Below are 22597 nucleotides of genomic sequence, written 5' to 3' on the forward strand. Positions count from 1 at the left end.
ATCTGCAGTAGATTGTTTTGTCAATCTACTTATTACTATATTCATTTCTGACTGCCACGCTGTCACTTGTTCTTGCCACTGTCGTAATTGCCGATTCTCAGCCCGGGATTCAAGCAACTCATCAGTTAATTGGGTGACTTTAAGTTTCATTTGTTGAAACTCTGGTGATATATGTGAAGATGATTGGCTAGATCGATTGGTGGTAGATGGATATAACAAATTAGCTTGGGAGCCCAGCCCGTATATTCGACCCTTTCTATTCCGACCACTAACAGCTTGATAGAAGATGTCGTGTTCATTAACTGTAGGCGATGAGGACTCTCCAGTACTTGTGGATGATGAAGATGCCTCCGCACTCAATCTTTCATATTTTTCCTATAAAATTAAAACATTCATGTAAATGATTTAAAAAATTATTTTAGAATAAAAATTTTAATTTAATTTATAAAACACACTTACAGCGATGGCCCTAGATCTGTCATCGACCCACACTTCTTCTCCTTGATTATCTTTCCTGGTGTGGGTTCTCCTGAAGAATTCAAACTCATTGGGCTCACGATTCAATTCAGTTGCCTGTATAAGAAATTAATAAATAATATAGTAAATAATATAGTAAACTTATAATTTAAATAAATTAAAAAAAATATATAACTTAGCATAAGTAATTACCAGCCTTCTTCGAGTCAAGGAGAATGGAATGGACCCGCCAGTGTGGAGCGACCCACCGGTCTCGGAAGCACGATTTTTTTTATTTTGTGTGGCAATTTTTTTGTTGCTTTCTTCTGCCCACTTTGCATCAAGTGCCTTACGCACGTCGGGATCCATCCACATTGCTTCGTCTTCCCCATTTCTAATTCGATGCAAATGGCTCCTAAAACTTCGTCTACCAGACTTATTCCATGTGAGCCATATGCGATCATTCTCATCGGCTTGCCAGAAATACGTCTTCTACATTAAGTTAAGAAACATATATATATATAAGAATTTAAATACAAACTTATATTAATAAAGAATTATAAATTAACTTACGTTAAATTCTTCAAGCCACATCCTTCGTATTATTTCTGGCACTTCATCCCAATGAATCCACGGTTCGGTGTATCGTGCCCTCCAAATCTTTCCTAATTTGCTTGGTAGGCCACTCTCAAGGATAAAACTGTCAAACACAAAATATATATATATTCATTTGCAAGTAATAAGTTTAAAATAATAAATACGATACTCACTGATTACACTGTTCATCGCAAGATAAGTATTTTCGACCGTCTCCTTGGCTGATGCCAACCGGGTCAGTTGGAATGGGCTCAGAGTGTTGTGCAGAAGCAGATGATGAATTGAGTCCTTGCGGTGTCGGCATGAATGTGTATGGGGAATGTCTGTCTGGCATATGAGAAGTTCCCCCAACATATTGGCCACTCAGTAGTACAACATCTGGTGGGTAGAAAGTTGGTGGAACACCATAATAACCCCATGGCGGCATCGTGGTTCCAGGATATGGAAATTGATGAGGCATGGGAGCAAAAGGTTGTGAGGGTGGTGGTGGGGGTGGTGACTGGAGATTGAATTGTGTGGATTGAACAACAGGTGTGGAGTCAGGAGAAGAATATTGCGAACCAGAATTGGCATCTGGAGAAGGTGTGGTCCTATAAGATGTTCTACTTCTACCTCTTCCCCTACCCGAAGGTGTTGAATGTTCTGACATCTATTTCGATAATTATATATGTATGAAAAAAAATTACATTAACATCAAAGTCATCATACTAAAAGTACAGGTACACAAATTATAAATATTCATATTTTAAAAATACAAAGGTTATTAATTAGCATGCACAAAAAAAAAAAAAAACCATAAAACTATCAGTCATCTTCTTCTATATATTCATCAATGTCTTCCTGGTCACTATCTCTGTCATCAGATAATATATCTTCCTCGTCTTCTTCTGAAACAGATTCTTCATACATATCATTTTCTTCTTCCTCAACAATATTGGAGACATCAACTTCCTCTACTAGCCCATTATCATCTTGTAAAGTGCCTCCAAGGTCAATATTTACATCAATTACAGGCCGTTGCAATATTTCATCCTCTTGAAAAGGCTCTTCCATGTTAGCTTCAGGAGCATTTATTGTACCTCGTGCCTTTGTTTTAATTACAACCATCCAACCATTTTTTTCACGACAGTAATCAGGATAAGACGCGTAATACACTTGTTCAGCTTGTTGGGCAAATATGAATGGATCATATTTCCTATATCTTCTTGATGATCGAATGTCTACAATTCCATATTTATCATGAATTTTAGTTCCTCGTGGACTTGGATCATACCATTCACATTTGAACAAAATTACTCTTTTTATTGGTAAGCCTGCATATTCTAACTCAAGTATGTCTATAAGTTTTCCATAATAATTCATATGTGAAGCTCCACCTCCTGACGCAGACACGCAAACACCATAATTTTCTGTCGACCTACTCTGACTCCATTCAACAGTATGAAATTTGTATCCATTGACGAAATACATTGGCCAATGTTTCACGTTGGGAGTTGGCCCCCACCCTATGCTCTGAATTAGTGGGTCTGCAATAACTTCGCCACTCAAATTCACCTAACCAAATATTTTCATCAATTTATGTATACATAATTAATATTAAATTAAGAAATATCTTAAACTTTACAAACTTACATGATTATGGAACCAAACACAAAAATGCTCCTCGATTTGTTTGTTTAATTCTTCGTCACTGATTACTGGCGATAATTCACGTAATATGTTTGTGTACATGCTGAAACATTAAAATATATATATCAACATAATATGAACAAAATTATTAATATGAAGTCATAAATATATTAATATAGTTAAGTTTGGGTTCTTACTCAATATAAGGTTCGACCTCTGGCGTATTTAGCAAGACATATAACTTTGCTGTTTGGAACTCATTCACATCCAACCATCTTTTTTTCATTGGACCAGCTGCACGACCCGGATAATTGAAGATAGAAATTTGTGGATGCGTAGATTCTCCCCCATCATCATTTCGAGGGGCTCTCGTCCTCCTTGATTGAATATTTGATTCAAAATAATATGAACCAAATGTGGCTGTCTCCTCAATTAAATATGCCTCACAAATAGATCCTTCTATGCGAGCCTTATTCCGAACTTTCTTCTTTAAAGTATTGAGAAACCTAAATCATTTTAAAGTTATCTTAATTTATGAAAAAGAACATAATAAATTATACGACAAAATCAATAAATTATATGAATATAAAATTTATTACCGTTCAAATGGATACATCCATCTATATTGGATTGGCCCTCCGACCTTTGCTTCGTAAACCAAATGTACCGGGAGATGTTCCATTGAGTTAAACCATCCAGGCGGAAATACACGCTCTATTTTGCATAGAATGATTGGGATGTTCTGTTCCATAACTTCCAAATGTTCAGTTCTTAACATTGTTGAGCATATTTCTTTGAAAAACTGGCATAATTCAGTTATTGGACTCCAAATTCGATCTGGTAATCCTGAAAATGCCGTTGGAAGTAACCGCTCCATAAGAACATGACAATCATGACTCTTCAAGCCAAACAATTTTCCATTCTTCATATCAACACATCTGCCCAATCTAGATGCATACCCGTCAGGGAGTTTAAGTTCTTTTATCCATTTCAAAATACTTAACTTTTGTTCTCTTGTGAAAGTATATTGAGCTTTAGGTTTCCAATATTTACCCCCACCACGTTCTACTAATTCCAACTCCTTCCGCCTGCAATATTCTTTCAGGTCCATTCTAGCTTTGCTATTATCTTTAGTTTTACATTTCACATCCATGATTGTATTGAAAAGATTATCAAAAATATTCTTCTCGATGTGCATGACATCTAAATTGTGTCGGATAAGATTATCTTTCCAATATGGCAAATCCAAAAAAATACTTCTTTTTGTCCAATTGTGTTGCACACCATATCCGATCATAACACAATTTTGTTGTTCTAAGATAGACGGGACATTACATACTCTACCAAATACGTTTTCTCCACTTAAACGAGGAGGTGGACAAGAATTATCAACTTTATTTTTTCGAAATGCAGTTGTATTCCTTCGAAAAGGGTGATCCATTGGCAAAAATTGTCGGTAACAATCAAAATATGATGTTTTCCCACCGTACTTGAGATTAAAAGCTTTTGTGTTTTCCATACAATACGAGCATGCTAATCTACCTGATGTCATCCAACCAGATAATATTCCATATGCAGGAAAATCATTGATAGTCCACAACAGAGCTGCTTTCATCATAAAGTTTTGCTTTGTAGATATGTCATAAGTCAACACTCCTTCGTGCCAAAGCAATTTCAATTCATCAATTAAAGGCTGTAAAAATACGTCTATCTTACTTTTGGGATTTGAAGGACCCGGAATAGTAACCGTTAAAAACATAAACTCTCTTTTCAAACATAATCCAGGAGGCAAATTATATGGAGTCATAATTACTGGCCAACAAGAGTACGGGCGACCCGATTGACCATATGGAGTGAACGCATCTGCACACAAACCAAGCCTTACATTTCTAGGATCAGTAGAGAAGTCAGGATGTGTCCGATCAAAATATTTCCATGCTTCACCGTCAGACGGGTGAGACAATACCCCAAACTCTCTCCGATTTTCATAGTGCCACCTCATGTTCGAAGCAGTAATGGTTGAAGCATAGATTCTTTGCAATCTTGGTATGAGGGGCAAATACCACATTCTCTTAAAAGGAATTTCTTTAAATTTTCCTGTGCCACTTCTTGCAGACTTAAAACGAGGATGACTACAAAACTTACAACTCCTCTCAAATTGATCATCCTTATAATATAACATACAACTATTTGGACAACAATCAATCTTCTGACAACCAAGTCCAAGCTTAGAAACCAACTTTTTAGTATGATAAAAGTCATCGGGCACACGATTACCAGTTGGCATTGTATGTTGCATAAACTGCATGATTTCATTATAACAACCTTCAGGCATGTTGTAATCAGATTTAATGCTCAACATCCTAACTGCAGCAGAAAGTTCACTCTCTGCATCACAACCCGAGTATAATGGGGATTGTACAGCAGATAACATCTCATAAAATGCTTTTGCATTTTCATTAGGTGGTTCCTCAATATTGTACGACTGATGACCACTTTCGCTAAACGCTCCTTGCATTGTAGCAGGCGCATGTGACGGTCCTGCTGCATCCATTACCATTTGCTCATACGGATTAAACTGATCTCTAAAATTATCTTCTCTATAATATTCATTTACAATAACATTTTGAGGCATTATTGGTATTTCTTCCCCATGGTTCGTCCAATAATAATATCCTTTCATAAACCCATGCTTACAAAGATCCCTTTTCACCTCATTAACTAGTTTAAAATTCAAACACTCACATTTCATACAAGGACATTTCAACACTCCTAGCCTTATGAAACTTTCTTGAGAAGATGCAAGTTGAATAAACTCATCAACACCAGCATAAAATTCAGGAGTGATCCCACCCTTTCTTGGCATACACTGATTATCAATCCATCGACGATGCAACGGAGCTTCCATTTTCAATTCAAAAAATTGTATAACAAGCACGATTCCTAATAGATATTTTATCCTGAAAACTAACCAAATTATATTTCATCATTTCAGACTGTCATAAGTAATTGATAAATATGAACAAAAAATAAATATAATAATAAATAATTTATTGAGATAAATTTTGCATCTTTTTTATAAATTAAGATAATAAATAATTAAGATAAATTTTAATATTTTTACTTAACTCTACATGTTTGAATTGATTTTTTTTAAATATTTATTTAAATTTGTATTTCCTTTAATACTTAAACAATTATTATAATTTTTAATTGCTACATTTTTTATTTTATTTTGATTTGAGTAATTAAGAACAATATGGTTAAAATAATGTATCTAATATATTTTCTAAGTTAGCTATAAATGTCTCACTTTAAAATTTAAAATCCATTAGTATACTTATTTTATTTTATAACAACAAATTATATTACTCATTAATAATATTTTATTTTTAATATTGTAATAAATAAATATTTCAATTTAAATATTTATCTAATTTATTTCTCATGTAATTTTTAATTTTTAGTGTTTAATTTAAATAAAAAATTAAATTGTATACCTTTTTAAAGTCATTTTAATTTTTAAAATAATTATCTAATTTATTTCGTACATTATTTTAAATATTCTAATTTTACTTTTATTTATTATTTTTAATGTTTTAAACAAAAAAAAATTAATTTTAATGTCTATACTTAATCTTATGGCAACAAAATATATGTTTTCATAAATATTGTATTTACTTTTAGTATTTTATTTTTAACGTATTTTATTTAAAATTACAATATTTTAAATTAAAAATCTGTTTTAAATTAAAAACAAAAAAATAAATATTATTAATATAATTACATAACAAAATAACTATAGAAATAATTTATAAACAATTAATAAAATTCACATTTTAATTTCTAAACATTACAAATAATATAAACAATTAAAATAAAACCTAAACTAATTTAAATAAAATAATCATTAAACTCAACATACATACTAAAAACAAAAATAAATTACCTATTAAATAAAACTAACGCAATTTAAACTTTTATTTCCTTTACTACTTAAACAATTATTCAAATTTTGATTTGTTACATTTTTTATTTTATTTTCGTTGAGTTATTAAAAATATTAAGGTTAAATTTATTGTTATAAAAATTAATAACTTTTCATGGTAAGATTTTATTTTGTATTTTTAGTCCTTAATTTTTAAGAAAATATATTCGGTAGGGTATTTTTAGTGTTTATTTTTTTATTGTATTTTATTTTTAATATTGCATTTCTTATATATTTTAATTTAAATATTTATCTAATTAATTTCTCATATTAAGTGTGGAGGGGGAAAGAAGGGGGGGGATTTTTAAAGGCAAGATTGCGACGGGACGAGTCAGTCCCGTCGCAGTTCTGCGACGGGACTGACGCCCCGTCGCAGATTGCGACAGGACGCGTCAGTCCCGTCGCAGAACTGCGACGGGACTGACTCGTCCCGTCGCAGAACTGCGACGGGATTGATGTTCCGTCGCAGTTTTGCGACGGGACATCTCGCTCCCGTCGCTGATTTGCGACGGGAGATTATTTTCCGTCACTATTTTGTGACGGGATACATATCCCGTCACAAAATAGTGACGGTAATTTTTGCCCGTCACTAAACCACTTTAGTGACGGCTTTCCATCACTAAACCCGTCACAAATTAGTGACGGGAGCATCCCCGTCACTAAAACTGATTTTTCTTGTAGTGTTACCTGTCTTAGTCTATTAATTCTTAAATTTTGATATGCTAAGAAGGTACAATCGGGATTGTCGGGAAATGACTATGATGAAGGTATATGTATCGAGAGACTTATGTTGTGTGTTTAAGAAAATATATATATATATATTCCCAAAATCTCGAGTTAACGCTCGCTTGGGAAAAATGGGGCGTTACACTAATACTCCCCCATCTGTGACTGACGTTGTGCGACCTTCACTAAAGGTTGCACATTCAATGACGACCATATGGGGTCGTCATTAATGCTCTCTCATCTGTGACCGATGTTGTGCGACCCTCACTAAATGTTGCACATTCAGTGACGACCATATAGGGTTGTCACTAATGCTCCGCCATCTATGACCAACGTTGCGTGACTCTCACTAAAGGTTGCACATTCAGTGACGATAACATGGGGTTATCACTATTGTGTCTCCATTTGTGATTGACGTTTCATGACCCTCACTAAAGGTTGCACATTCAGTGACGACCACATGTGGTCATCACTATTGCCCGTCATTTGTGATAGATTTTATTTGACCATCACTAAAGATAAGAATTAGTGATGACTTTTGACTGGCCGTCACTAAAAGTCCAATTTCTTTTAATAGAACCACGAGTCTAGAACGTACTCTACAAATTTAAGCTTAATCAAATCATAATAGACTGTCCGATTGCCTATTCGATCACTATTGCGCAAGCAAAAATAGAAATTTGAGCCAAACCACAAACCACAAACCAAAAAGAAAATGGCTTGATTCTCAAGAATTCCGACCACCAAATCAAATCTCCACCATCCATATTCTATAACAAGAAAATTTGAATTTTTCTCATAAATTTGCCATTTTTCTTGTGTTATTTTCTTCTATTTTGTCCACCAATTATGCACGAATTTTATATTTTAAGAGACTAAAAAAACCCCCTTATTCTTTAAGAGTATTTTAATTTCGTGAAATAAAGATATTAATAAAAAAAAGTTAGCCCATTCTTTGATGAAAAGCTTCAACTATTATTAGGTCATCCTCCAATTAGGAGAGAAACTCTACCCAACAGCATTTACATATTCACCTTCATCATTCCGAATAGAGCCGATGTTTTGTGTTTTAGTGAAGATATGTTATTTTTAATTTTAAAATATTTTTATTTATTAATAAAATATTAGCAAACACGGCATTTAACCCACGGATATAAATTAAAAATAAAGTTAAATAAAATATCTTAATAATACATAAACAAATAAATGTTACCAACCATGCTGGTAGGTAACATCACAGTCGAATCTGGACAAGTAATCACAGTATGGAAATGAGGTACTCTACTCTTAGCCCAACCTAACACCTAATCACAGCTGAAAATCATGTACTCCTGGCCGTCGGCATCTCCCACAGGAATCATAAATATTTGTGGCTTGAGTTATGATGGATCAGCAGCATCTGTGGCTGAGTTATAATGTGGGGTTGGAGGTAGGTAGAATGCAAGAGGAGACCATCGCCCCCCCCAGTTCTTCAATTTAATAACTTTTCACAAATAATTTATGCATAAAAATAAAATTATATAACAAGGACTTGCAATTCCAAAAATTCAAATAATTGAACAAAACTAGATTTATCAAATGACATTTCTATGTTTTTGTTTAAAATTTTGAAGATGGCAGCAAAGAGGAATTAAACAATATTTAATCATTTTTTATTTTCAAAGATAAGGAAAATCGAACACAAAAATTTCAAAATTAAAAACTAAAAACAAACACATCTCTAATATATATCAACTTAATTAAAATTGTAGAATTATTACTATTATATTTTATTATAGTAAGCTTTTTTATGAAAATTTTGTGAAGATATATGAATTTCCACAAATATATATGGTTTGTGATGAAAGAACCAACTACCTGTTTTCTTGTTACTGTCAAAGTAAAATAATTAAATTTATTAGTCTTTCAAACAGTCAAAGTAGAGTGCTTTGAAAAAACTGAGAGATACAAGATGTTGCTCGAGAGGTCAACAAAGACTGAGGTTTGTTCTGTGGCCCGAGAGAACTGAGGCTTCGGGTCCTTGGAGGGTCTTCATAGTCTTCAGGGAAAATGATGCCCCCAAGAAATCTTCAGGGAACAATTTTCGAGTGACTATCTTAAGGGTCTCCAGGGAATAGTTTTGGGAGTCTTCGAGGTATCTATGGCCACAAAGATAGTTAAAAGGCACACGAAAATCTTTCTCACGTGGACCTTTCAATATCTAAATCAAATTCTGATGTCTGAAAAATAGGAATGCAGATGTATGCAGATGCGTAAGTAGTATGTCCATTTATGAGTCTTTGGAGGAGTAATGTGAGGTTCAGTGTCTTAAGTCTTCGAGACTATAGTCTTAGAGTGTGTAAGGTCTCAGTGGATTCCAATAGGTCCAGAGAAGAGTTGGGAAAAAGATCGGTCAAAAGATCCGTTTGTCTTGGCGCAAGCGAGTATTTATAGATACTTAGTGAGATCTACAGACAAGAGTCTCCAAACTCTCCGAAAAAGATGCATCTGATAAAGCTGGAGAGCCTGGAGGTATGTTTGGGATAAAACGTCCCGATGAATATTCTCCAGATAAGTCTGAAGACTCTTTAGAGTCTTTGTGCTTTCACATGCTGAAGTTTGACTGCCCTAAAAACTCATCTGGGGCTCTGAGGAACTGTTGTATGGGAGACTTCAAGATCATCCGAATTTATGCAAAATACTTTTTTAATTTTAAAATTTTTGAGATTTTCTTAAGCCATTCCATGACCTCTTCTGAATGAAAAAAAAAGGTGAAAATCCTTAGAATTCCAGCAAGTTAAGAGAAACAAAGTTACAAAATAAAGTAAACTAAGGATTAGTTAAATTTGAAATTGTTAATGATCGTGGCGGAATTTATACCAACTGTATTAGATTTGGCTAAATACAAAAATGAAGGAAATTAAGAATTTGTTAAATCTGAAATTGTTAATTAATGTAACAAAACAAAATCTTATCCATTTAATATATATATATATAAATAAAATAAAATAAAAATAAGTTAAATTTTAAAATTATTAATTGGGGGGTGGGGGGGAATTGATTTCATTGGGGTTGGGGTTGGGGGCGAGTGGTTTAAGTCTGTTGCTCCACGTGGCTAGCCCACGTCCGCGTCTCTGGCAACATAATTGTTGCGCGTCGAGTGGTCTAAATTTGTTTCTCGACGTGGCTAGCTCAAGTCTGCTCCTAGTAACATAATTATTGTTCGAAGTGGGCAATGAATCAATTTTAGTTAACAGAATAATATGTGAAAAAGTAACTTAGGTTATTTTTTTATTAACAGATTAAATGTTTCTTAATAAGTTAATGTATTAAATGTGTTAAAACATATTTAACAGCTTTAAGAGTCTTCTTATGTTGTCTTTATAATGAGTTTAGAATGACCTATATAATAAATGAGTTAATGTATTATAATATATGTGACACGATAAATGAATTATGCGTGTCTAATCGTGTCACCCATTTACTATGTATGTGTTAAGATTGAGAGATGTAACATGATTAATTAGTTAAACAAGTCTTGTTAATTTGGATATTAATCATATATGTGTTGTTCTTGTGTCTCGACATGGCATGAATATGACTTACAAACAACTACTATCTTATGAGTAATGCTATTCAGCTCCCTGGAAAGCCACCCTCAGAATATCGTGATATCTCGTGTTTTATTGAATCCAAAATCTTGCGATATATCACGATATGAAGAGTGGCTCAAAAGCAAATATTTCAAATTTCTACCCCTACTGTCTCATTCTCGTTCGCTCGAAGCAACCCTCTCACTTTCTCTCCCTACCAGTCGTTGGTCTTGCTTTCCCTTCTGATTGACGCTCCCTCTCATTTTCAGCCATCTTTCTCTCTCTTTCTCTCACACTCTTGCTTGCGCTCAAACTCTCTATCTTTCTCTCACACTTTCGCTTGTTCTCAAACTCTCTTTCTTTCTCTCACACTTTCGCTCACTCTCAAACTATCTCTCTTTCTCTCACACTCTCGCCTATGCTCCATTATCTCTGCTCGTCCTGTGTACAGCGTCTCCGACATTCTCGTTCTGCCCTTAATCTACAAAGAGGTAAATCTCTCTCTCTCTCTCTCTCTCTCTCTCTCTATTTCATAAGTATATACTTATGATTTGGGTTTGGCCGAAAGTTTAAACTTAGATCTATGGAGATTCGGCAGTTGGATCTTGTTGGTTTTTGAGTACATGGGTCGATGGGGATAAGGGTGTCGAGTGGTTATCTCGAATCGTTGGAAACCACCAGCCATGGTGGCCGGTGGCAACTGACAGTGTGTTTACTATTTGGCTTTAGCCGAAAGTTTACACTTAAAACACACACTACTAGTTGCCTAGCCGGTGGTTTCTGGCGATCCGAGACAATCACCCAACACCCTTATACCTATTGACCAACATATCAAAAAACCAACAAGATCCAGTGGCCGTATCTCCATAGATCTAAAACTTAAACTTTAGGTCAAATCCAACACTCCCATATATACCTTTGTTGAAAATCATTGCTAATAAAACTAAAGACTTACCTCCCTCACTACAAGAAAATTGATATTTTACGGCGGTTCTAAAAATCGCCGCAAAATATGGTATTTTGCGGCGGTTTCTTTAAAATTTTGCGACGGTTTCAAAAAACTGCTGCAAAATTTAGTAAAACATGTTTTTTTGCGGTGGTTTTTAAAAAATCGTAGCTAAATTTAAAAAATAATTAAATAATAAAAAAATTAAATTATTTTTTGCGACGATTTTTGAAAAACTGCGACTAAATTAAAAATAATAATAATTTAAAATTAAAATTAAATTAACATTTGCGGTGGTTTTCAAAAATCGCCGCAAAATTCAAAAGAAAAGAAATTTAGCGGCGGTTTTCCAAAAATCGCCGCCAAATTTAAAAAAAATTAAATAATTTAAAATTAAAATTAAATTAATATTTGTAGCGATTTCTAAAAATCGCCGCAAAATTCAAAAGAAAATAAATTTAGCGGCGGTTTTCCAAAAATCGCCGCTAAATTTAAAAAAAATAAAATAATTTAAAATTAAAATTAAATTAATATTTGTGGCGATTTTCAAAAACCGCCACAAAATTCAAAAGAAAATAAATTTAGCGGCAGTTTTTGAAAAACCGCCGCTAAATTTAAAAAAATTAAATAATTTAAAATTAAAAATAAAATAAAATAATTTATTAAAAATTTAAATTTAGCGGCGATTTTCTAAAATCGCCTCTAAATTGAAAAAAAAATAAAAATAAAATTAAATAAAAATCTAAAATATTAAAATTCATTATTTTCGTTAAAAAAATTAAATTTTGTTTAAGAAAATAATTAAAAATTAAATAAATATAAAATCTTAAAAATAAATATAAAATTGCATTTAAATTAATAGCAAAATTCATTTAAAATATAATTTAAAAAAATAAAAATAAATTTAACAAAATGTTAATATATAAAATTTTAATAATTTTTAAAAAATATATTAAGATCAAAAAATTTTAATCTTCCTTTTATTTTTAATCAATTAATTTATTTTTATTTATTCTATTATTCTTTTAAAAAATAATCAATTAATAAATATTTTTAATATATATTAAAAAATATAATTTTTAGTTGTTAGATTAGTATATAATACATATATGTGCATTTATGTCAAGGAGTTATTCACAGATCAGGCGGTTCGCGCGCGCGCGCCCACGCAAGAGGTGCTGGGATCAAAACTTGGGAGGAGAAAGTGCACTGGGAATTAAATTTCCAGCATTGCCACGTGGTGCGTGCACAAGCGGCCACGTGGAGCGCAAAGGTTGGGCGGGAGGGCGGCTGGGGGGGGCGGCGTGGGTCGGGACACGGGCTGGGCTGGTCTACAATGGCAAATTAAAAATTTTATTTTTTTATTAATTTTAGCGGCAGTTTTAAAACCGTTGCTAAAATTAAAAATTTAATTTTTTTTAAATTTTTAGTGGCGGTTTTCAAACCGCCGCTAAATATTATAGAAACAGCCGCTAAATCACTTATTTAGTGGCAGTTTCTAAAACCGTCGCAAAATTTAAAATTAGCGGCGGTTATTCCAGCGGTTGCTAAAAATCGTCGCAAAACGCTCCGCGACGGCTGACTTAGCGGCGGTTTTCAAAACCGCCACTAAATTACTTGGCGGCAGTTAAAAATCGCCGCTAAATGCAAAAAAAACTGCCGCTAAATATCGATTTTTTTGTAGTGCCTGTAGATCGGGGTCGGAACGAGCCCAAAGGATGCCAAAAATGTAGTCACATGGGTTGGAGAGAGAGATTGTCGAAATGAGCTAAATGGACTCTAGAGCCTTGATCGGACGTGCAGGAGTAAGAGAGAGAAATGGACAAAACGAGAGGAACAGATGAACGAGCTGAAAGGGAGAGAAGAGAGAGGGCCAAAAGGAGAGAAAGTCTCGCGTAGGAGATGGCAAGAGAAAGAGAGAGAAAGGGTGGGATTTGGGCTGGATTAGAATTGAAGGTATGTTAGGAATTGGGTTGATGGGTAAACTTGTAATTTAGTTCTAGGTGGCTTCGGGGATGGCTTTTCGAGGGTCGAATAGCATTACTCTTATCTTATATATTTGGTCAAATATTTGAATCTCTGCTCTTGCACGCTTTTATTATTTATATATTTAAATTTTTTGTTATTTTAAATATTTTTTGAATGGTATAATTTTGAGTCAATTATATTTTTAAATTTTTTATTATTTCAATTACATTCCTTAATTCATTATTTTCAATAAATTTGTTGAGATGTATAATTGATTCAAAATTATATAATTTAGTGTGATTGAAAGAAAAAAAATTCAGAAGTACAATTAAATCAAATTTGTAAATTCAAGAATGTCTTTTAAATAATAAAAAATTCAAGTCTTTTAATAAAAAAAGCATACCAGTACAGGTGTTGAAATATATATTTTGCCCCCATATATATTTCCTAGCTAGAACCCATCCTCGCACGGCCGTGCTATCATCTTTCTATCCCCACGCCTCAGTCTGCCCAGCTATGGCAAAGTCAGAGAACATCCAGAACCAGAAGCCCACCCTAGAAGAAGGGTTATTTGGAAGCCTTCCCAAAGAAAAGAATTGTAGTGGATTCGATCTTCTGTTCTATCAAGGTTTCTGGTGTCTTGAGAGCATCATTGAGAGCGTTGTTTCCTGTCAACAGCATTTCCAGGCACATAAAACTGATACGATCTTAGCTTCCTTCCCAAAATGCGGCACCACCTGGTTGAAGGCCCTCATCTTTGCCGTAGCCAACAGAAGCAAGCATCCCCTCATAGAGAGCCCGCTGCTCTCAGCTAACCCCCACGCTCTTGTTCCTTTTCTTGAGTCCCAAATCTACCGAAAGCCTCCTCCCTTTAATCTCCAAGACATTCCCAGCCCAAGAATTCTTTCCACTCACTTGCCTTACTCTGCACTGCCCGCCTCCATCAAAACTAATTCCAAATGCAAGCTTGTCTATATATGCAGAAATCCCTTGGACCAGTTCATCTCCAACTGGCACTTTGCATCCAGTCTCCAGTCCAGGAATCACTACTCCATCTCACTGGATGAGTGGTCCAAAAAGTACTGTATTTCTGGGATTACCCCTTTTGGCCCTTTCTGGGATCATATGTTGGGATATTGGAAGGCCAGCCAAGAGAAGCCGGGCCAAGTTCTGTTCTTGAAGTACGAAGACTTGAAGGAAGATGATGTGTTTTACGTTAAGAAGCTGGCCGAGTTCTTGGGGGTTCCATTTTCAACGGAGGAAGAAAGGGACGGGATGCCTGAACAGATATCCAGGCTGTGTAGCTTTGAGAATTTGAAAGATTTGGAAGTGAACAAGAGTGGCAAATTTGATGATCATTTTCCCTTCGATATCGATAACAAAGCATTTTTCAGGAAAGCAAAGGTTGGAGATTGGTCCAATTATCTTTCTCCGTCCGTGGCCGAGGCCCTGAAGAAGCTTATCCATGACAAGTTTGAGGGTTCTGGTTTAACCTTCAAAACGTCCTAATAATATTTAATTTATTGTCTTTACCTTCAAATAAGATGGGTTCTGCTTGTGGCCATTCACGAAATTCTTAGTTAAATTTCATAGATACATATATATATATATATGGTCATTTTCCCAAGTTTCTACCCCTTCTTTGAGTGTGCTTTGCTCAAGAATTTGGCAGTGTTGTAAGATTTTTCCCAATTCTGATGTTTGGAATGGTGTTATTTAAATTATGGAATTGAAGAATTCAATTACATTTAAAATAAAAGTTTTAATTATGGAATGGATTTCATCTAGTGGAAATTGTAAAAAATAACCTCCCCATAAATACAAAATTTGTTTTTATCCCCTTTTTTACAAAAAAACGTTTTTAGCCCTTCCAAACAAATAGTTACAAAAAATAGCCACTTTACCGCTTTGAACCATAACCTTTGACTTTTCAACAATCCACTTTTATTAAAAATTAAGAATAAAGCCAAAGATAATGAATTCTCAAACTACCCTCAATACAAAAAAAAATAAAAGGGTTAAATTTCTATTTAACCCCCACAACAAACCCATAAACCTCCACCCTTTTTAATTATTAAATATATATGTATTATTACATATAAATAAAATTAATTAAATAATAATAATTAAAAAATTTAAATATATATGTATTATTAAATATATAATTGAAAAATTGTTATTCAATGATTATTATTTAATTTTTAAATTGTAATAATAATTGCAAATCATAATTATAATAATATATTTTCAACTATTAAATTTTTATTATTTTCTAATAATTACTATTATTTTTTAATTATTATTTTTTTAATATTTTAATAACTGGTTGGGTCTCGAACACATGTTCGGTTCCCCCTTAAAAAATAATTTACTACTAAATACATTTTTTAATAATTATTATTTTTTAAATTTTTAGTGCTAATGGAACACACTAATTTGAAAAAAATCAAAAAAATTTAAAAAATTTCATTTTTGGCCTTTGCAGACCACAAAACTCGATGACGAACTTTGTGGGCCACAAAGACCGATTTTTTTTTTTTTGCAATGAGATATTTTCAAAGTTGCCCAATAATAGTCTCAAAAAATAAATTATTGTTAAGAAATTACACTTTTGTTCTTGAGTAAATTTATTACCATAGCATTATCTTTACTTTGTCCAATATTATCTAAAACAATTGATCATGTATTGGTTGTGTTGATAGTTGATAGACATTCTCACACAAAGTGAAAGATAATGATGTTTGTTATGATATATACATTCAATTAACCCAATAAACATAAAAAGACATTATTTTAGTGCTAATGGAACACACTAATTTGAAAAAAAAATTCAAAAAAATTAAAAAAAATTAATTTCGGGCTTTGTGGGCCACAAAGCCCGATCGGGCTTCATAGACCACAAGGCCCGATGGGGGACTTTGTGGGTCACAAAGCCCGATGGGAAACTTTGTTGGCCGCAAAGCTTGATTTTTTTATTTTTTTTTTTTGCAATGGGATTTTTTTAAGTTGTCCACTAGTAGTCTAAAAAAATAATTTATTGTTAAGAAATTATACTTTTATTCTTGAGTAAGTTTATTATCATAGCATTATATTTGTTTTGTCCAATATTAGTTAGAACAATTGATCATGTATTAGTTGTGTTGATAATGAATGGACATTCTCACACAAAGTGAAAGATAATTATATTTGTTGGAATATATATTCAATTAACCCAATAAACGTAAAAAGACATAATTTTAGTGTTAATGGAAAACACTAATTTGAAGAAAAAATCAAGAAAATTAAAAAAAATTAATTTCCGGCTTTGTGGGCCACAAAGCCCGATGGGGGACTTTGTGGGCCACAAAACCCGATGGGACAAAGCCCGATCGGGCTTCGTGAACCACAAGACCCGATGGGGGACTTTGTGGGTCACAAAGCCCAATGGGAGACTTTGTAGGCCATAAAGCCAGATTTTTTTTTTTTTTTTTTTTTACAATGGGATTTTTTTAAGTTGTCCAATAATAGTCTCAAAATATAAATTATTGTTAAGAAATTACACTTTTATTCTTGAGTAAGTTTATTATCATAGTATTATATTTGTTTTGTCCAATATTAGTTAGAACAATTGATCATGTATTAGTTGTGTTGATAATAGATGGACATTCTCACACAAAATGAAAGATAATGATGTTTGTTGGAATATATACATTCAATTAACCCAATAAACGTAAAAAGACATCATTTTAGTGCTAATGGAACACACTAATTTGAAAAAAAAATCAAGAAAATTAAAAAAAATTAATTTCGAGCTTTGTGGACCACAAAACCCGATGGAAGACTTTGTGGGCCACAAAGCCCGATGGGACAAAGCCCGATCGGGCTTCGTGGACCACAAGGTCCGATGGGAGACTTTATGGGTCACAAAGCCCGATGGGAAACTTTGTTGGCCGTAAAGCTTGATTTTTTTTATTTTTATTTTTTGCAATGAGATTTTTTTAAGTTGCCCACTAGTAGTCTTAAAAAATAAATTATTGTTAAGAAATTACACTTTTATTCTTGAGTAAGTTTATTATCATAGCATTATATTTGTTTTGTTCAATATTAGTTAGAACAATTGATCATGTATTAGTTGTGTTGATAATGAATGGACATTCTCATACAAAGTGAAAGATAATGATGTTTGTTGGAATATATACATTCAATTAACCTAATAAACGTAAAAAGACATCATTTTAGTACTAATGGAACACACTAATTTGAAGAAAAAATCAAGAAAATAAAAAAAAATTCATTTCGGATTTTGTGGGCCACAAAACCCGATGAGACAAAGCCCGACCGGGCTTCATGAACCACAAGGCCCGATGGGGGACTTTGTGGATCGCAAAGCCCGATGGGAGACTTTGTAGGCCATAAAGCCCGTTTTTTTTTTTTTTTTTTTTGCAATGGGATTTTTTTAAGTTGTTAATAATAGTCTTAAAATATAAATTATTATTAAGAAATTACACTTTTATTCTTGAGTAAGTTTATTATCATAGCATTATATTTGTTTTGTCCAATATTAGTTAGAACAATTGATCATGTATTAGTTGTGTTGATAATGAATGGACATTCTCACACAAAGTGAAAGATAATGATGTTTGTTGGGATATATACATTCAATTAACCCAATAAACGTAAAAAGACATCATTTTAGTGCTAATGGAACACACTAATTTGAAAAAAAAATCAAGAAAATTAAAAATAATTAATTTCGGGCTTTGTGGGCCACAAAGCCCGATGGGACAAAGCCCGATTGGGCTTCGTGGACCACAAGGCCCGATGGTGGACTTTGTGGGTCACAAAGCCCGATGGGAAACTTTGTTGGCCGTAAAGCTTGATTTTATTTATTTTTTTTTTTTTTGCAATGGGATTTTTTTAAGTTGCCCACTAGTAGTCTCAAAAAATAAATTATTGTTAAGAAATTACACTTTTATTCTTGAGTAAGTTTATTATCATAGCATTATATTTGTTTTGTCCAATATTAGTTAGAACAATTGATCATGTATTAGTTGTGTTGATAATGAATGGACATTCTCATACAAAGTGAAAGATAATGATGTTTGTTGGAATATATACATTCAATTAACCCAATAAACTTAAAAAGACATCATTTTAGTGCTAATGGAACACACTAATTTGAAGAAAAAAATCAAGAAAATTAAAAATAATTAATTTCGGGCTTTGTGGGCCACAAAGCTCGATGGGGGACTTTGTGGGCCACAAAACCCGATGGGACAAAGCCCGATCGGGCTTCGTGAACCACAAGGCCCGATGGGGGACTTTGTGGGTCGCAAAGCCCGATGGGAGACTTTGTAGGCCATAAAGCCTGTTTTTTTTTTTTTTTTTTTTGTAATGAGATTTTTTTAAGTTGTCCAATAATAGTCTTAAAATATAAATTATTGTTAAGAAATTACACTTTTATTCTTAAGTAAGTTTATTATCATACAATTATATTTGTTTTGTGCAATATTAGTTAGAACAATTGATCATGTATTAGTTGTGTTGATAATGGATGGACATTTTCATACAAAGTGAAAGATAATGATGTTTGTTGGGATATATACATTCAATTAACCCAATAAATGTAAAAAGACATCATTTTAGTGTTAATGGAACACACTAATTTAAAGAAAAAATCAAGAAAATTAAAAAAAATTAATTTCAGGCTTTGTGGGCCACAAAGCCCGATGGGGGACTTTGTGGGCCACAAAACCCGATGGGACAAAGCTCGATCGGGCTTCGTGAACCACAAGGCCCGATGGGGGACTTTGTGGGTCGCAAAGCCCGATGGGAGACTTTGTAGGCCATAAAGCCCTTTTTTTTTTTTTTTTGCAATGGGATTTTTTTAAGTTGTCCAATAATAGTCTTAAAATATAAATTATTATTAAGAAATTACACTTTTATTCTTGAGTAAGTTTATTATCATACAATTATATTTGTTTTGTGCAATATTAGTTAGAACAATTGATCATGTATTAGTTGTGTTGATAATGGATGGACATTTTCATACAAAATGAAAGATAATGATGTTTGTTGGGATATATACATTCAATTAACCCAATAAATGTAAAAAGACATCATTTTAGTGTTAATGGAACACACTAATTTGAAGAAAAAATCAAGAAAATTAAAAACAATTAATTTCAGGCTTTGTGGGCCACAAAGCCCGATGGGGGACTTTGTGGGCCACAAAACCCGATGGGACAAAGTCCGATCGGGCTTCGTGAACCACAAGGCCCGATGGGGGACTTTGTGGGTCGCAAAGCCCGATGGGAGACTTTGTAGGCCATAAAGCCCGTTTTTTTTTTTTTTTTGCAATTGGATTTTTTTAAGTTGTCCAATAATAGTCTTAAAATATAAATTATTATTAAGAAATTACACTTTTATTCTTGAGTAAGTTTATTATAATAACATTATATTTGTTTTGTCTAATATTAGTTAGAACAATTGATCATGTATTGGTTGTGTTCATAGTGGATGGACATTCTCACACAAAGTGAAAGATAATAATGTTTGTTGTAATATATACATTCAATTAACCCAATAAACGTAAAAAGACATCATTTTTGTATTCATGGAACACATTAATTTGTAAAAAAAAGTTAAGAAAAATTGAAAAAAATTATTTTTGGGCTTTGTGGGCCAGAAAGCCCGATGGGGGACTTTGTGGGCCACAAAGCCCGATCCACAAGGCCTGATGGGGGACTTTGTGGGTCACAAAGCCCGATCGGGCTTTGTGGCCCACAAAACCCGATAACGATGTGGAGTTCATTTTATCACCCAAATTAGTACAGATTTAGAATGATATCTGTCAAAATATGTTCTGTTCACAATTACAATAATTCTACACGGCCTTAATAAGCAATGTGAACACAAAAATTATTTTAAAAAATAAAACAAATACAAATCAAATTGATATCTTGAGATTGAGTGAAATTGTTTGTTGGAGAGAAAAAAACTTGTTGAATGGGACTTCAGTAAGGTCGTTGCAATTGATGAAGAAGATTGAATGACTCAACAAGCAAAAAGATTGAATGTATGAAGAATTATTGAGTTTTGATAGTTTGATAATGGAGAGAAAGAGACTAAAGTGAATGTTGAAAGAGGAGAGAGAAGAAAAGTTATATGAAAGAGATAAGGGTATTTTGGTAAAAGAAACTAAGGACAATGTGGGTTTTCTATTTTAAAATCTCATTAAGGGTATTTTTGGTATCTTGCATAAAAGTGGCTATAAGGTGTATCTAGTTTGTTTGAATAGTCAAAAATATTTTTTTTCTATAAAAAGTACAGAAACGATTTTATACATTTGAATTAGATCAAATATGAATTCCTCCCTTTCATCTATCAAATTTAGTTTTAATTACATGGCTAGAGCTAAGAAAAAAATTTAAACAAGATAAGTTCGAGGGATTTGATTTTAGATTCAAAATGTGTAAATGAAATTGTATTTACTATCAAATAAGATTGAGTTCTGTTTTAATCATAATAAAATTTATTATTAGTTGAATTTTCTATAGTAATTTCCTTGTTTCTACATCTTCTCTTTTCAGTGTGTGATGTGAGATTTCTCCCCATTTTACTTATTAACATAGTTTAGACATTAATGCTAGAAAATATGTCACGTCACACTTATTTATTTTTAGAGAACATATGTCATTATCAATCACTTACCGTTGTCATTATTTGATTTATGCAATAATTTTCCTATTTCTTTTTAGCTCTCCTCAAATTTAAGGTAGTTATAGGAATTTTTATCCAAATTAACTTTTTCTACAGAAAAAGGTTGGGGCTTAGTCTCCCTATTAATTCTTGGACACTCAAGTTAGTCACTATTCTTGAACACAACATAATAATGATATAATAAATACATAGTATATATTGTATTTATATAGATAAGCTGACAAGTCAATATAAATTGAGACGAGACCACACATATGGTTAGATTAGTTCCTCTAGATAGACTAGGCTAGCCAGCTATAGGTGTAGGCTTGGGCTCGAGGCTTCCTTAATACTCCTTGATCAGATAGCCTTGGCCAGACTTTCCAGTAGACCCAATTATTTAGCCCTCGTCTTGTTTGGGTCTCATTTAAATATGAACTACTATAGACTTAGGGTTTTACCTTTAGAAATTAAAGATTCCTTCATCAAATACAAAATATTATTACAAATATGAAATTTAAGTGTCCAAATAATATTTTCCATAAAAACTTCATATTTTTTACTTATAAAAAGAAAATTTATTTGAATATGTACTAAAATAAGCCTTAATTACTTTTTTAAAATTAAAATAAGTGTGAAGATTCATATTTAAAGGATATAAACATAAGTCATATTTTGAATATTCAAAAATTAAATATATAAATAAATAAATAGACTATCCATGGGCGTCCTAAGTGACATGGATGACATGTACCCTTTTTTTTATTTAAACATTCAAATTTTTTATTATTTCAAAAATACTTTAAAACTTGTAATTTCGAGTCAATTGCACTCTGAATATTTTGTTATTTTAATTATATCTCTAAATTTATTGTTCTCAATAAATTTATCGAGATATGTAATTAACTTGAAATTGTATAATTTAGGGGTGTAGTTAAAATAATAAAAAATTTAAAAGTGTAATTGACTCAAAATTACATATATAATTCAAAAGTGTAATTAAAATGACAAAAAAAATTGAGTGTCTATATGAAA

At 32.7% G+C, this 22597-nt stretch overlaps 1 protein-coding gene across 1 annotated transcript; it reads left to right on the forward strand.

The window, feature by feature from the left end:
• The first annotated feature begins 14357 nt into the window (after positions 1 to 14357).
• On the forward strand, positions 14358 to 15580 carry LOC127800818 (cytosolic sulfotransferase 15-like). Its single transcript, XM_052335650.1, has one exon. The coding sequence runs from the start codon at positions 14399 to 14401 to the stop codon at positions 15389 to 15391; it is 993 nt and encodes a 330-aa protein (XP_052191610.1). The 5' UTR covers positions 14358 to 14398; the 3' UTR covers positions 15392 to 15580.
• Positions 15581 to 22597: the final 7017 nt, after the last annotated feature.

The sequence above is a fragment of the Diospyros lotus genome, chromosome 4 (genome assembly GCF_014633365.1).
Source record: "Diospyros lotus cultivar Yz01 chromosome 4, ASM1463336v1, whole genome shotgun sequence".
NCBI lineage: Eukaryota > Viridiplantae > Streptophyta > Magnoliopsida > Ericales > Ebenaceae > Diospyros > Diospyros lotus.